This window comes from Mercurialis annua, linkage group LG6, assembly GCF_937616625.2.
Source record: "Mercurialis annua linkage group LG6, ddMerAnnu1.2, whole genome shotgun sequence".
NCBI classification, from domain to species: Eukaryota; Viridiplantae; Streptophyta; class Magnoliopsida; order Malpighiales; family Euphorbiaceae; genus Mercurialis; species Mercurialis annua.
Genome location: NC_065575.1, coordinates 37160726 through 37177420, shown reverse-complemented (window position 1 = coordinate 37177420; position 16695 = coordinate 37160726). Strand labels below are relative to the sequence as shown.

Sequence of the window (16695 nt, the reverse complement as noted above, 5' to 3'; positions counted from 1 at the left end):
CTTTTAATTTCGTCAATTGTACCCTATTTCGTATTTTTACGTTTCAATAGCACCCTATAGTATTAAATTGAACTCTTTTCATTTGGATAAAATTTAAAACAAATCCTTCATATTTTTGAAAAGCTCAAAATGTTATATAATGTTTTAAATTATACACACAAACCCTCTTTTCAATAACAAAAAATATATAAAATAAATAAATTAAATAAAAATCCACCGCCTCTTTTCGGACCCTCCGTCACCGGTGCCTTCGGACTCTCCGCCACCGGTCTTCCCCATGAAAGACCAGCTCGTCTTACCCATGGAAGACGAGCAGACCTCGTCTCCATGGGGAAGACGAGATCGTGGTCTTCCTGGGGAAGACGAGCTCGTCTTCCCCATGGAAGACGAGCAGACCTCGTCTTCCCCAAGAAGACGAGCAGACCTCGTCTTCCATGGGGAAGACGAGATCGTCTTCCTTGGGGAAGACGATCTGGTCTTCCCCAAGGAAGACCAGATCTGCTGGTCTTCCATGGAAGACCAGCAGATCTGGTCTTCCATGGAAGACGAGCTGCTCGTCTCCGGTGGAGACCGGAGAGCGGCGGGTGGCCGGTGGCAGGGATGGCGGATTTCGTTTTAGGTATTTATTTAATTTGAATTAAATAATTAATTGTATATGTTTTTAATTAATTTTTTTATTTAGGATTTATTTGAAAGTTTTTTAAGTGAAGGAACTTATTAGAAATTGTCCGAGTGAAAAAAGGTATAAAATGACCCTTAAATTTGATTATTTTATAAAAGTTAATCCTTATAATAGTAAAATCATCTGTTTTTTCTAAATTAGGGTGCTATTGAAACGTAAAATTACGAAATAGGGTGCTATTGACGAAATTGCAAGGTCGGGGTGTTATTGAAAGAAAAAAAGAAAGGTCGGTAGTTTTTAAGGTGATTAGCCTATTTTCTATTGAATATCTAGATTTTTATTTATTATCAATTTAATATCTCAAATAATGCATTAATTAAAAAAATCCACAAATATGTCCCTCATATTTATGCTGAAGATATATGTCTTCTATATATCTTTTAGCATGAAAAATCATTTAATATCATTAAAATAGAGTTAATTTATCCTTTTTATAAAAATCGTTAAAAGCAGATATTTGTTTATCATTGTTTAAATGAAAAAAAATATTTACATATACAATTGGTGGTCATCATTAAATTACTTGATTAACTTTAATATTTTTTATTTATTTTTACTAAAAAAATTTCTAATTTTACCATCATCAACAAATTACAAAAATATTATCAAAGTTCGAAATAAATATTTTTTTTTAAAAAAAACCATGCCAACCTGCATGTGCTTTTAAATATTGGTTTAAGGTCTGAAAAACTACCGACCTTTCCAATTTTTTTCAGTAGCACCCTCACCTTGTAATTTTTTCAATAACACCCTATTTTGTATTTTTGAATTTCAATAGCACTCTAAAGTAAAAAAATTAGATGATTTGATTAACATAAGGATGAAAATTTTCAAAAAAAACTAAATTTAAAGGTGAAATCATACTTTTTTCTACTTGGACACTTTTAAATAAGTCTTTTAACTTAAAAAGTTCTAATAAGTCTTCGATAAATAAGTTTAATTTGATAATTTATGGTGCTATTGAAAGTCAAAAATACAAAATAGGGTAAAATTGACTGTTTTACAAGGTCGGGGTGCTATTGAAAGCAAAAATAGGGTGCTATTGAAGAAATTACAAGATGAGGGTGCAATTGAAAAAAATTTAAAAGGTCGGTAGTTTTTCAGACCTTAAGCCTTAAATATTTACGCTACTTTAATATAACTGAAAGTTAAGTAACTCCATTCTTGGGGTATTTCCTTATAGGATACCCTACTTTTTATATTTATAGTTCGATTGCTGAACTTCAAAACATAACAAATTAGTTACCGTACTATATTTTTTGTGACTCCGGCGGGTTTTTAATAAAATCCGACAAAGTTATGTTTACATGGAAGCCAGTTTGTAGTTTAATTACCGAACAGAAGACACCTCATATGTCACTCATCTAATTCTTCCAAATTTGAAATTTCAAAGTGAAAATCTGGCTTCCACTAGACATAAATCGATCGGGTTTCATTAAAACATTATCAAAGCCACTAAATATATAGTACGCTAACCAATTTATTATGTTTTAAAGTTCGATAACTGTTGAGATAAATGCTGCAAGTGCACAGTGTCAACTCGTAATATAGACTGTGAAGTCCAGATATCGCACCCACAAGAAAAGTAACTAAATACGCCCAATTAAGATACTTAATTTGGATAGCCAAAAAGATAATTTGGTTGAAGTGATTTAAAATTAATAAAATAGAATTAAGCAGATTTAATTTAGAATAAAATTAAGCTTTGAATAAAAATGGGTTTAAACAATAATAAGGAAGATTAGAATTATTAATTTTCTTTATGTCATTAATCTCATGGGATATTTGAATTATGTTATCAATTTATGGTTCAGACTAGTCTAATGCATCTATAACTCTCTCTCAAGCCGCTATAGATAAAAATATACAAATAACCAATTAATAGGCAGATTACTCACTCTCGTGTTATAAAATACCAAATCAAGTGATTAAATGATATTTATTAATCAAACCTCAAGAACACGTATTCATTAACTCACTCTCGTGTTATTAATTCATACGTTGTTAATTAACTGATCTATTTCAATTAAGCTCTCTCAAGTCATAATTAAAACATAGGGCAGTGAATGAATTGGCCAAAAACATTCAAGCATTATGAGCATTAATTAACACATCATTTTAATAACAATCCAATATCCCAATATGATTAAGTATACATAAGTCCAATTAATCATCCCCGGAAATGGGTTTAGCTACTCATATTTAAAGGAAATTCAACAATAACATATATGGAATTCATGATTAACAAGAACACAAAGGTAATTGATCTCTCAATAATGTTGTACCTTAACTCCGGAATTCCAATATGTTTTGCGTAATAATCCCAAACTATAAAGTAGAAATGATGCTAAAATAGACTACCTCTAATGGCTTGTCTATGATCTAAGATGAAAACTACAAATGTGATCTCAAAGATGTTTAAGATCCCGAAAGATTTATTGATCTCTAAAAGAAAGATAATTTTTCTCTACACAAATGCAAGCTATTTATAAAGTTGCTAGGAGTGGAGCTCAAGCCAAAAATATCTATTCTCTTCATGGAATTTGAGTGATGATCAAGCTTTGGATCTCTTCTTTCCATGTAGAGCGGAGTAGGGAGCAAGTTCTTCCATAACCGTCTTGAGTGAATCAGGGTTCACTTATCTCGTTTCCAAAGATAGCTTGATTAAATCTCATCTTGATACATACTTTGAGTGCAAGTCAAGGAAGATCTCTTTGAGTGTGAACCCAATATATGTTGCTTATGGAAGATGTGTGAGTGTATCGGCCAAAAATCCCCACGCGATTCCCAAGAATCAGAGTTGAACTCCGAGATCAGGAGTCAGCCAGCCCTTGGCCGGCTGAAGGCCGGCTGAGCTGCTGCTTCTAGCTCATTTCTGGTTCGGTTCGGTTTTAACTCGGTTCGACCCGAAATTTGGTTGGCTTTCTTGAACTTGACTCGAATCCTTCTGGCTCTGATTATTTTTGCATTTTAACTCTGTTTTATTCCTAAAACTCAAGAAACATTAAATATTTACATTCTATAAATAATTTAACAAATAAGTAAAATTAACTAAATAAGCGTATATTTTACATCATAAAATACTAAAAACTAGTAACTAAATAACCTCTAAATGACGTAAAATATACACTTATCAATAACCAAACTATAAAAATGAGAAAGTACATTAACCCCCTATATTCAATAACCATGACATTGTTGAGAGGTTAAAATCAGAAGAAAATAAAGTTTAGATGTATAATAGAAAAAAAAGTTAAGAGGTGTTATATAGGTCGAACAATATAGTTTAAGGATTAAATTATGCATTTTTTTATTATTGTTCACGCGCTCCAAAATATTAAATACACGCGATTTTGCACGATGGAGAAAAAGAGGTTAAAAGTTAAGTATTTGCGTTGAGAGGTTAAATTGGTAAAATTAAAAATTTAAATATGCAATAAAAAAACAATATAATTAAGGAGTGTTATGGAATAAAATAATATAATTTAAGGATTATACTATATATTAAGCCGTAAATTTATCATCCGAACTTTGCTTTTATTCATATATGATAAAACTGATGGTATGCATTAAAAGAATACCTCTTAGAAGAAAGGTTTTTTTTTTTTTTTGCATTTATAACCTGATCTAGGAAAAAGTTCATTTGTACCCTATTTTAAATTTTTATGTTTCACCTCTATCCCGAACAAGGATACAATTGACAATGTAGTTAATTTAAGGATAAAATTATTAAAAACAACTAAATAAAAGAGTTTCATCATATGTTTTTCTGTTTAAAAAATACAAAAAGATCCTTTAACTTTAAAAATATTCGAATAAATTCTAATAAATAATTAATTTTTAAATAAACTAAAAAAAAATTGAAAGATGTAGCTGATTTGGAGAAGGAGTAGCTGCTTTGGAGAAGGAGCGAGCTACTCCTTATCCAATTTTGGAGAAGGACGCTCCTTTTCCAAATATGGGAAAAGAACTGCTTCTTCTCCACCAGAGAAGGACGCTCCTTCTCAGGCAGCTCCGATGACCGGCCTTCGTATGAAAAATTAATAAAAAATTAAAATAAAAAATATTGTATTTTTAAAAACAATTAAAGAAGAAGGTGTTTATATACTATTAATAACATTAACGTTCAATTAAAATATAGGTTAAAAATAAAGGATTATTTTGAACCTTTTTTCAAATTGTCAATTGTACCTTTTTGAGGTGAAATATAAAAACCCAAAATAGGGTACAAATGAACTTTTCATAGGTCAAGATATAAATATAAAATAGTTTTAATATGGGTGGTTTTTAAAATAATTAGACCTAGAAGAAATAAATAAAGTTCATTTCTTATACTAAAAAATATGAACCAGTTAATCAGGAAAACTTAAAATTTCTAATTCTGAATATGAATAACCAAAATATGGCATCATAATGTTGAATTTAGCTCAACATTGAGTAGGATCAAAGAAATTAACGGACTGATAACTAAATAGATACAAATAGGTGAAAATTATGGCATCCCACTCATGTTGCTTCGGCGATGTTTTTTCGCCTCAATTAGTTTCTGAGTGTGTCAATTCTAGTTTCGCCTCAAATCATGCCTCAATTAGTTTCTGAGTGTGTCATTCTAGTTTGGAAGTGTTTTAGTCCTTAATTTTCACTTCTTATTACTCTTTTCTACCCCACATTATTTAGATAATGAATTTGTATTTATTGTGATGTGGAAATGGAAATTTTAAAAAACTGGATCGAAAATTCGAATTATGTAATATTTAGAAATCTGCTAAGATACAAAAAGTGTTCGGATCAGACGATTTGTAAGTGTAACTTGAGTGGAAACATATCAATAATCAAAACTCATTAAATATGCTAATGAGCATAGTCACTTTTGGACAAATTAGTCCATTTACGCACTCAAATTGTATTTTGATAGTTTTAATTATAATATTTAATATTATTAGTTTCGATCAGGGTTTCTTTTCAGTATAGAATTAGGGTTTTAATATTTTTCTATGAATAAGTAAGCATTAAACTTTATAGAGGCAGTTTCTGATTTGATAAAATTTACCGGAGAATGTTTTCTCTTTTCTTTTTCAGAATTCGGTATTCTTTGTAAAACAACGATCGTTTGAATGCCTAATTCCTAGCATTCACTAGAATCAATAAATTTTAGAAACTGTCAATCTCACATTAATTTATTAGTCAACTAATTTATACATCTATCAGTTATTTGTAATTTCTGCTACATTATTAAGTTTTAAGTATAATATAGAATTCTCACATTGTTTAAAAATGGGAGAGGGTGACTTCCTTAATCTATAAAAGAGAACTTCATCTATAAAAATTTATCTCATAAAGAAGCTTATAAATTCATAAGATGTCATATATAATTTCTTTTTAATTTGTATCTTTTTATAGACTAGTTTCGCATTACGTGCTACACACGTAGCGCGTAATGTGACTCTTCAATTTATGCATTAAATAAATTTATTATAGTTATAACAATTTATTTTATTATAATTAATACTAAATTAGTTAGAATTTTTTTTAAAATATAATACTTCAATTTACAACTTTTAAATTTAATTGAGGTTAATGAGATTTATTTAAAATTTATTAAGTTTATTATATAGATTAAATTTATACTAATATATTTAATATATTTAATATTAAATCAAACTGGATTAGAAAACATCTTTATTATTATACTTATACTAATATATTTCATATATGATTAATATTAAATTAATTTGATTTTTTATTTGATTAGAAAACATATTTATGAGGTGGTTTATATTAATAAATTACACATGCTAAATAAATTGAACAACTTATTCATCAAGTTAATTAGATTTTTTATTTGATTAGAAAATATATTTATGAGGTGGTTTATATTAATACATTACACTAAATAAATTGAACAACTTACTCATCAAGCCAACTTAGTATTAATTAAGGGCCATTCCACAAAATTCTATAGTAACTGATAGGTTACTTATGTATAATGTATACATATAAGTAGGCATATATATACCCGTGTGTGTATTAGTAGCCGTAGCCGTGTATTAGTATTTACAAACTTATTTTAGTAATTCATTTTTTTAATTTAGATTAAACTTTTTGATTCCTTATTCGAATCAAACTCATTGTTTTCTTATTTCAGTTGTGTTATTCTCCATAATTAGAATTCAAATTACAAACGAATATATTAATTCCTAATTTAAATCAAACTCTAATTCTAATTGTATTTAATATTTAATAATGAAACAAATATCCTAATTTATAAAGACAAAAAAACCTTTGATTAAGTCATTATTTAGTAATAAATTAAAAAGGATATCACGGTAAATTTGCCTGTCCCCCCCCCATCCGTGCTTTTATATATAGTATAGATTGATGGAGTATTTTAATAGTGTACGAGGATGTAGGCTTATTTACTCAAACCTTGTTAATCTTTTGGTATTTTTTAATTGTTTATTTGATAGCTAATTGTCTTGCTTTCATAACAATTGATATCAGAGCCAATATTCTATCATTGGCGTGGCGATAGTTACCTATTAAATAGAAGTTGGAGCAAAAATGATGGAAAATAAAAGCATATCCACTTCAATAGCATCTTCCTCATCTATCTTGAGAAGAATGAATATGTCGAATATAAGATCTATAGTAAAGATTTTAGTACAGGCCATTTTAGCCTGGGGAAAAGTGAGTTTCTGAACACTATAATTCAGCAAGGTCTAGATGTTATTATTGAAAAAGAGAAACCATAAGGCATAGAAAAGAGAAAATGGAGTAGCATCAATGTTTAGTATTGTGGTACAATTCTCATGGATTTTTAAATAGGGATAGTATGTCTTCTCAAACAAATATTTACAGGTAGATTGTGAAAAATATTGGAGGAATATTTTTTGAAAAAGAACATTTAGAATAAGATTCACATGGAGAAGATGTTGTTTTTTTATGTTTCTAGTACTATTATAAATGGCCACATTTAAATATTAATCAATTGGTAACCTATTGATTAAATTTGAATGTGATTTTTGATGATGAGATTTGACTTTAATTGTTGGAATCTCTGTCTAAAGAGTTTGAGTTTATTGAAACTACTCTTCTTTATGAAAAAATTTAAGTGTCTTTTAGTGAAGTTTTTGTTACATTATATATTTATGGACTGAGAAAAAATAATAAGAATAAAAATACCAATAATGCTCTGGAAGTTGTAAGGCCATTCGAAAAGTCTAATGAAAAGGAAGAAAACAAGATCAAAATCCCGACTAAAGGAGATGAATGTGCTTATTGTTGAGAAAAAACACACAGAAGAAACTACCCCAAATTAATGAACAAAAGTAAATCTAATAACAAAAAGTTATAGATGTGAAAATACTGAAACAAGGGGGTGATCTTTGAATAGAAAAAAGAGTGGATCTCTAGGATACCAAATGAATTAGCTTATTTGAAAAAAAAGCTTTGTTTTTAGGAAAATTTATTTCGTAACTGGTACTGTATGGCTCCACTTTGCAAGAACTGTAAATTATTCTTTTGAACCTCATCCTTTTGATTATAAACGACCTGTTTGTCTTGAAATGGCCTGATCTAATAGGAAACCTTAATTCCAATTTCAAATGTAGTCTAAGTGTGACAATAGTTAGGACCCAAATTCTTTGCTGGGGACCGATACTAAGGAATTAGAGTGGTAGTTGTACAATCTATAAAAAAACCTTAAATTCCCTTTTTATCTTTCTTATATTATATGCATTTACGTGTGTGCTCACTTTTGAGAGAAATTTTCACTTTATTTATCATTTTACAGTTTGTATAATTCATAACCCTTTTATTCATTATTTGTTTCACGTTATATTCTTTTTTTGACAATATTTGTTTCACGTTATATTTTTATTTTGACAATATTTATTTCATGTCAGAGTAATGAAACACACACACACACACACACACACACACACACATATATATATATATATATACATACATGACACCATATTAAACCAAAACAATTATGAGAGTTTAAAATTTCATTATACAATTGTTTGTCAAAACAAGACTTCCAAAAAAAAAAAAACAGAAGTCCACTCAGCCAAAATTTTCACTCCTAAAGCACTTAATCTAAATAAATGCATATGATTTATAGCTATAAACATCATATGCATATGCAGCCATATACGAAAACTAAATGAAACCCTATCCCACAATATTAGCTATATTTCTAATTGATACTAAATACCATTCAATCAACTATTTTTATCCAGAAGGACTTGGTCCTAAAATATGGTTGCTAGCTCAATCGAGTTAACCGTCATCCAGCTCAATCCAAGTTGCCGGTTCTCAACTCTGGATATTTTTGGTATGGTTTGGATTCGAAAATATGAAGAACCGTGGACAGCCCCTACTATGTTGGCTTCTTTAAATAAGTACCCTACATGGCTATACTTAATTAGATTTTTTACTGTTGACCAAAAAAAAGTTGATGACATACTTTTTAAGTTTCTAAATTGCACAAATAACTTTATGATATTTGAGGATTACTGTCAACTATAAAAAAGGAAGGAAGTGGATACAAGAATCAAAATCTCCTACAAAATCTCAAAGCATAAATATATAGCAATTAATATTCAAAAATCTTTAATAATCCTTAATTATAGCAACTGATAATTTGAATTATATGCCATAAACGGCAAAAGGGAAACCAAAAAAATAAAAAGATTAAAAAAATGAAAACAACAAGCATTTGAGAAATAAAAAAATCCAGCAAAACAAGAAATTCAAATGTAATTCCCATATATAATGGCAAATACATGATTATTCAAATACATGATTCTTAAAAAACAAATAACAATTTTTTTAAAACTAGCTGTAATTATTTTTTCAACAAAAAAACGATTTGATTTTTTTTAAATAATAAAATTTTACTTATAGTTACCTAATGGTTAACTAATATGAAAATTAACAAATTTTTTATTTTATAAATGCAAGAATGACAACATTGAAAGTTCTGATATGACGGAGTATGGAAGGAAGATTTTTATGTAGACATTGGTTTTACTTTTCAGTTAACTAATAGTATACTATGAATCAATTAAAAATATCAATTTGTTCTTAATAACTTAACATTAGGTTGAAAAAATAAAGTTAATATGAAATTAACATGCAGTTAACTAATAGTATGCTATTACTCATTAAATAGGCACAATTAGTTAACTATTAGTCACATATTAGTTAATTGTAATTAAAAAAAGTAATTATCAATATATATTCATATTTTATATAAAAATTCATAAAAAGTCAGTTAACTATTAATTAACCATTAAAAAACATATAGTTAACCTTAATTATTTGTACATCATTGCCAGTATCCCAATTATAATAAAAAAAGACAACAGCTGCCAGACACCGCGCCTTCGTTTATCGTTCGCTTTCGTTCATCATTCGCCTATCTTCGTCCCACTCCAACGACTGCTTTCTTCGTTCAACTCAAACCGCCTTCGTTCATCGTTTTTTTCATCAGTTTGCAGAAAAAAACTGCAATATAAAAAATAACAAAGACGATTCAAAAACTTTAGAAATGCTTGCAGAATTAAAGTTTCTGTTATGAGTTAACTAATAGTGTACTAATAGTTATCTAATGGTTAACTAACATGGATACTGACAGTAATTATTTTTTAAAAATGCAGGAATGACAACATTGAAGGTTGTTGTTTATTATAAGATCAAATGAATTTTAATTAAAGACGATGCCGAATTCTGAACTCTAAAAGCAATAACATATAAGGATTTCTTAGAACAATTACCTTGACATCAACGGATTTCTTGACGTTTCTGTCGTCTCCTCCATGGCTTCATATCTGCGATTTTTGGACGTACGGCGGCAGCTTGGCAGCGGCGGGCTTGAGACAAATAGTTAGCTGAGGGCTGCAGCAAAAACGAACTCGATGGCGGTCGCGATGGCGGAGGGCTTGCGTCGGAGGCGGGCTGAGAGAGATGAAGAGATTTCTCGGTTGGAGGTGGGTTTTTTGGCAGCCCTTGTTTTCGTCATTTTCAGAAGATATTCAACCTAATTTCTAAAAAAAATGGGGAATATTTTGTTAATGATAGGAGTTACAGATTGAAGGCAAGAATCTAGGAAAAATATATGAGGAAAAGGAAAGTGCATATAAGGTCCCAAAAATCTAGAGAAAATCTTAAGAAATAGGAAAGTAACGAATTGATTGTGGGTTTGCTGAATTAACAGTTAAGTATTTGTCAAATTTATAAACTTATTTGTGTAAAACATATATTGTTAAATAAAAAAAAAAGTTTGTAACCGTAAAAAATTAAAATGAATTTAGTCACCGTAAAAATCACAATATTTTGGCCCAAAACAGTATATGGGCTAATTTTCTCTACTATGTTACTGCGCTGCTTTTTAATGGGCCTATAGTATTACGGGCTTTCTCTTTTCTTCATCAACTTCGGCCCAAACCAAGTCCCCATTCCCCTACTCCCCTACCAATAAACCCTAACAAAACATCATCGTCTTCTCTCTTTCTGCAATTGAAAACAAAACGCAAGCAAAAACAATGGGAGCCAAGAGAAAGAAGAACGAAACCGCCGACTGGGAAAACGACGACGTAGATTCAAATTTCTCTAAGAAAAAGAAGAGTAAGAACGAAGATGGAGACGGAGACGGAGAGGGAAAGAAGGAGATTCTTCCGTCGACGATAAAGAACAAAGAGAAGAGATCAGCAGCTCTTGCTAAACTCAAGCATGAGAAGAAGCTTGAGAAGCGAAAAAAACTCAAAGCTCGAGAAGCTTCGGAAAAGCAGGCTCTCGAGCTCGGCGTCGAGGTTTATTTTGTTTTTAATTGATTGATTAATTTGAATTGTGGAGAGTTTGATTGAGTTGAATTGATTTGGTTTTGTTATTATTATTGTGCAGCCTCCACCTAGACCGGTTCCTCGGACAATTGAGAATACTAGGGAGCTTGATGAGACTGTGTGTAAGCCTGATGATGATGAGGTGATTCTTTTAACCATTTTTTAAATTTTATGTCTTGTTTTTATTTTATATTTTGGTTTTTTTAGTGATTTCTATAGCTCAATTGTTTCATTGAAAGTGATTAGGGAATTATCTTCAATTTTGAATAAAAGCTCAATTTGCTAATGTCAAACTCATGCCTTTGTAAAAAAAAACTCGTTTTACAAATTTATGAAGTGGGAGGTGGCAGCAAAAACTGCTGGAAATTGATGTACAATTTAGAGCTGAGGGGTAAAACGAGCCAAAATGCCAACTTTGAGCTATTATTTTACAAAGCCACGTATTTGGCCTTATTTGATCTTTTATGCCAAGTTCAAGGGGCAAAATGATTAATTGTTGCTTCAGTTTTTGGTTCACTTTTGATAGTTATGTGTTGATTGTGTTAATTTGCAGCTATTTGCAGGGAATGATGTTGATGAATTTAGTTTAGTTCTAAAGCGTGAACGTGCTCCGAAGATATTGATTACCACTTGCCGGTTCAATTCTACAGTATGTGCTTGTGCTCATTCCCTTTAGTGTTCTGTTTCTGTCATTGCGGCGCTGTGTGTTCATGGAAACAATTTAAGCTGCATTAAATGAGTTTATTTTTCTTCATGCTACATGTTATCTGATAATCTTTGGTTTTTGTTTTGTTGGTTCAACTGTAGAGGGGACCTCTTTTTATAAAAGAATTGCTTTCAGTTATACCCAGTGCAGAATACAGGAAGAGAGGAACCTATGATTTGAAAAAGGTTTGTTTTAATTGTTATTCTCTCTTGTTTCTCAGCTTTCTAAGACTCCATTATGTTTCTTATGCCTATCATATCTGATGAAAGGTGTACAATCAAATATTCAGATTATTGAGTATGCGACCAACAAGGACTTTACTACTGTTATAGATGTTCATACCAGTCGCCGAGAACCGGGTTAGTCGTTCATCTGTTATATTGGACTTTTTTTTCTTCAAATTATCAGTAAAATGTAGCTATCATTATTCTTTTATTGTAGCATTGACTTGTCTGCTTTTATTAGATGCTCTGCTGATCATTTGTTTGCCCTATGGACCTACTGCACATTTCAAGCTATCAAATCTTGTTTTACGCAAGGATATTAAGGTTTGCAACTGATGTAATGAGTATTACTTTATATATTTGATAACCATCGAACAGTATAACCTCTATTTTAAAATTCATATTATCTCTTACTTGTTTTCAGTACATGATGTAGAGAAGTAGTTTGTGCTTTAATACTGCTTGCATGGCCAAACTGGTCTGTTAAAGTATTTGTTTGACATTACTTAAATTCTATAAAAGTAGAATAATACAAATACAATTGTGCTGGAGCTAAAATGGAAAGATAATTATATTAAGAGTTAATATGAACCAAAACCAACTTGGGATTTTATCGATCCATCATTTTATAATACTGATGTTACGTTACCCATTACTAGAGTGAATTAAACTGGAATTTCTAAAAAGTGTTACATTCTCTATGTCAATTTGTAATTAAATTCTTTCAACTATTAAGCGAACAATGCATTCCTCTGCAGAATCATGGAAATCCCACCGGTCACCATCCTGAGCTAGTATTGACTAACTTTACCACTCGCTTGGGTCATCGTATTGGGAGGTGCAAGATTATTTTCTCATTCTATATTTCTATCTTGGTTTTTCGACTGTATCGTCATATAGATCTTCAACTTGAACAACACTTTTAGTGTTGTATTGTCAACAATGCATTATTTACTTTCTTTTGTTTCTTTGTTTCCGCCAGAGTTATACAGTCTCTTTTCCCACAAGATCCAAATTTTCGTGGTCGGCGAGTTGTTACCTTTCACAATCAACGGGATTATATATTCTTTCGGCATCACCGGTCTGCACCAGTTGCAATGCAATAAAATATTTTCAAGATCAATGTATATTATGGGTTTCTGACGGATTCTGTTTGTTCTCAGGTACATTTTTGAAACCAAAGAAAGTAAGGACAATGATTCAAAAGGCCAAAAAGTGAAGCAACAGAAAGTGATTGCACGCCTCCAGGTTAGGCTTTTCTACTGAGTTAATTACCATCACCTCTTACTTCATTCTTGATTGTGATATTTTTCTTTTGGAAAACTGGGAATTTCTTATTCTTTCATTTGGTTGAATATCATGTGTTGCATTTCTTTTGCAAAATTTCCCCAATAGCAGAACTGTAATAGAAGAATATAGCTTAGAGAATTAGTTTAAGCAAACCTCATTTGAAAGTCTAATCTATTGTATAAGGTCCACTGTTTTCTGATTGGAATTTGGATGCCCACTGAAATTCAAGATTTTCAACTATCATAGAGCTAATCATTTACTTCTTAAATCATAGGAATGTGGTCCCCGATTCACACTGAAATTGATAAGCCTGCAGCATGGAACATTTGATACCAAAAGTGGCGAATACGAATGGGTACACAAGGTGAGTTCTCTCGTCAAATAGACCTTTTTTTCCCTATAAATTGCCTTGTTCAATTTTGGTGGCTAAATTTTCTCTGCATTTTAATGTCCAGCCTGAAATGGATACCAGCCGAAGAAGGTTTTTTCTGTGAGCTGTTTCATCATTCAAGATTCTTTTGCATGATGTTCCCCTACTCAATTTTGGCCAATATAGTATCACAAACTGTCTTAGTAGGTGCAGTTCTTCAACTTTTGTATCAGTTTGCTAGTTTATACAATTGGATGCTAATATTCCAATATCAATGTGTAGCATGTCATTTCTCTTTTTACAGTTTTAATTTATTCATGTTTTTATTGAGGAAAACGTGGCCGGTTCCATTTGTTGCTGCAGTATCATAACTGATGCATATCTTATTCAAGAAAAGTAATTAGTGTTGCAGACCATTCTACTTATGAAAGTATCTTGGATAGAAGATTGGTTATATATACATTTGATTTCCTATACACATGAAGATACTAACTCAGCATTCTTAATAACTAGAGGCTGAATTCGCCCTTGGGTGATTTCCTTAGCAGCTCTCTCTTGCTGTAATCTTTTCATTTGCTAAATTCCGTTGTGCAAGCTGAACGGCAAGCTTCTTAATCAAATGAAGGAAAATCAGTACAAGAACACATCCAAAACTTGCAATTTGCAGTATAGATTGTTCCGATGGAGCGTTTTTGGTAAGATATATACAGTCCGATGCAATTAAAATCCAACCTGAGGTTTCCAGCAACAACTTGACTGTCATCATTCTCCTGTTATACCCCATCGTTCTGCATATGATTCTCCAACATAAAGCACTCACAACCAAAAATGTAGAAACTGACCATCCCCTGTATTTGACCAGCCTCCCGCCGACTACCAATTTCTCGCTTCGACACACACAGGATTGGCACTCGCCGGAAAATGTGGATGACACTAAAGCATCAAAACCGGTATAGTAAGGCAGTATAATGGAGTCTAGGTACAGACTTGCGTGTAGAATTCCAGAAATCGTCGATGCTTCATAAATTGCATACCTGATATCTTGATCAACACCGTGATCGAAAGCAAGAGCAGAGACCTGAAGCAGTTGAAGAATTGCAGGACCAACACAGCACATAGGAAATAGCGAATTGATCCGGTAACCCTTGGCTAGTGCCAGAAGGATAATTGGGAGAGCGACTGGACCCGATGGAAGCCAGAATCTTTTAGAATAACTGAAATGAGCTTTTCCTCTGCTCGAAATGTCGATTACCATTATGACTAAAGTTGTCAAGTATGAGGCAGTTGTAAACAAGAAAACTATAAAATCGACATAATCGGTATAATTTCCAGGATAAGTGCTGTCGCAGTAGTAATGGTAAGGACAGTTGATTGGATCCAATGTTTCTTCTACTTGCCATCTAACACATTTGAAGAATGTTGTACGAACATCTTCGAAAGCCCATTCCGGCTGAAATGCCGGATTATCTGGCTGCAGGATATTCATCGTTCACGCATTGCCTTATCGTTGAATTAGTGTTTTTCTATCATTTTTTTTTTCATGTTAAGGTTCGATGAATAAGGCAAAACCTTCTGGATTTTGAAGCAATGACACTACTTGCTGTTGAAACGTTGTAGGGTATTGGTGAATTGGATAATGAAACACCATCTAATTTCTATTTTTTTTCATTGTTCGAATTCTTAAACATTTCTTATTCTGAAGACATCATTTGAATTAGTATATAACTTGTTCAATAATCTTTGATTTAATTGGTTTTACTAACGAAAATTCCAATGCCCTTTTATAGTATGAAGTATGAACTTGATCTAGAGGCTAACTTGTAGTAACCAATTTTTAATTCAAAAGCAATTTGTGTTTTGGTGTTTGTGTATTAAAATTAGACAACAAATTTCAGGTTCTCTGGATAATTGTAAAATGAATCATGAATATAAGCGTGTTTTGTAATGTTAACCAAAACTTTCAACTTTGATAGATCAAAATATGGACTATAAAATTTTTCTAATACAGAATACCAATCAATTTTTGTAAATTTAACACCAACTTTCAACTTTATAATTTAGAATACGAACTATTAATTTTTTGCAATTTAGAATACTGAATAATTTTTAATATGCACAACAACATGATAGTATTTTATCAGAAAATTGTTCAGTATTCGGAATTATAAAAACATTAATCGCATTTTAAATTGCCAAACTCGAAAGTCCGTATACAGATAAAATAATCATTTAAGCAATAGATAAGGGGTAGGCAAGTTTTGGGTGAGGTAAAATAATCTTAAACCCAAAGCAATGGTGAGAATTTGGTGACTGATTTTTGACTTAATGCCATAACTGTTGTTGAAGATGCTTAATCTTCAGCTATCATTTTCTCATAACCGACCTCCTCTAACTTTTTTCATCTTAATTTTTGTGAAGCAAGCAAACTTTATATTACAATTTAATCACTTTTTAATTTTAGCATGTTATTGCTGACTACTCACCGCAGAAAGTTATCCTAATAGATAAGAACAGCAGCAGCTTACTGATGTGTTATACCACGGGCGAGTGGTCTGCTATTGGAGTATTTTATT

General features: G+C 31.1%; 2 protein-coding genes across 2 annotated transcripts; one reads left to right on the top strand and one right to left on the bottom strand.

The window, feature by feature from the left end:
* Positions 1–11161: 11161 nt before the first annotated feature.
* Positions 11162–14432, top strand: LOC126653423 (uncharacterized). The gene is made up of 11 exons (XM_050347317.2): positions 11162–11502; positions 11594–11674; positions 12086–12181; positions 12340–12423; positions 12528–12597; positions 12704–12786; positions 13221–13300; positions 13445–13543; positions 13626–13710; positions 14027–14116; positions 14208–14432. The coding sequence occupies exons 1-11, from the start codon at positions 11236–11238 to the stop codon at positions 14244–14246; spliced, it is 1074 nt and encodes a 357-aa protein (XP_050203274.1). The 5' UTR covers positions 11162–11235; the 3' UTR covers positions 14247–14432.
* A 96-nt stretch (positions 14433–14528) lies between these two features.
* On the bottom strand, positions 14529–15735 carry LOC126653424 (uncharacterized). Its single transcript, XM_050347318.2, has one exon. It carries the CDS (start codon positions 15606–15608, stop codon positions 14664–14666), a length of 945 nt encoding a protein of 314 aa, XP_050203275.1. The 5' UTR covers positions 15609–15735; the 3' UTR covers positions 14529–14663.
* Positions 15736–16695: the final 960 nt, after the last annotated feature.

What these genes read in the sequence shown, in the direction of transcription:
- LOC126653424 (XM_050347318.2), bottom strand. Translation starts at nt 15,608, where the DNA reads ATGAATATCCTGCAGCCAGATAATCCGGCATTTCAGCCGGAATGGGCT.
- LOC126653423 (XM_050347317.2), top strand. Translation starts at nt 11,236, where the DNA reads ATGGGAGCCAAGAGAAAGAAGAACGAAACCGCCGACTGGGAAAACGAC. An exon ending in TTTTACGCAAGGATATTAAG is followed by an intron (nt 12,787 to 13,220) that starts GTTTGCAACTGA and finishes ATTCCTCTGCAG; the next exon opens with AATCATGGAAATCCCACCGG. An exon ending in ATATTCTTTCGGCATCACCG is followed by an intron (nt 13,544 to 13,625) that starts GTCTGCACCAGT and finishes GTTTGTTCTCAG; the next exon opens with GTACATTTTTGAAACCAAAG.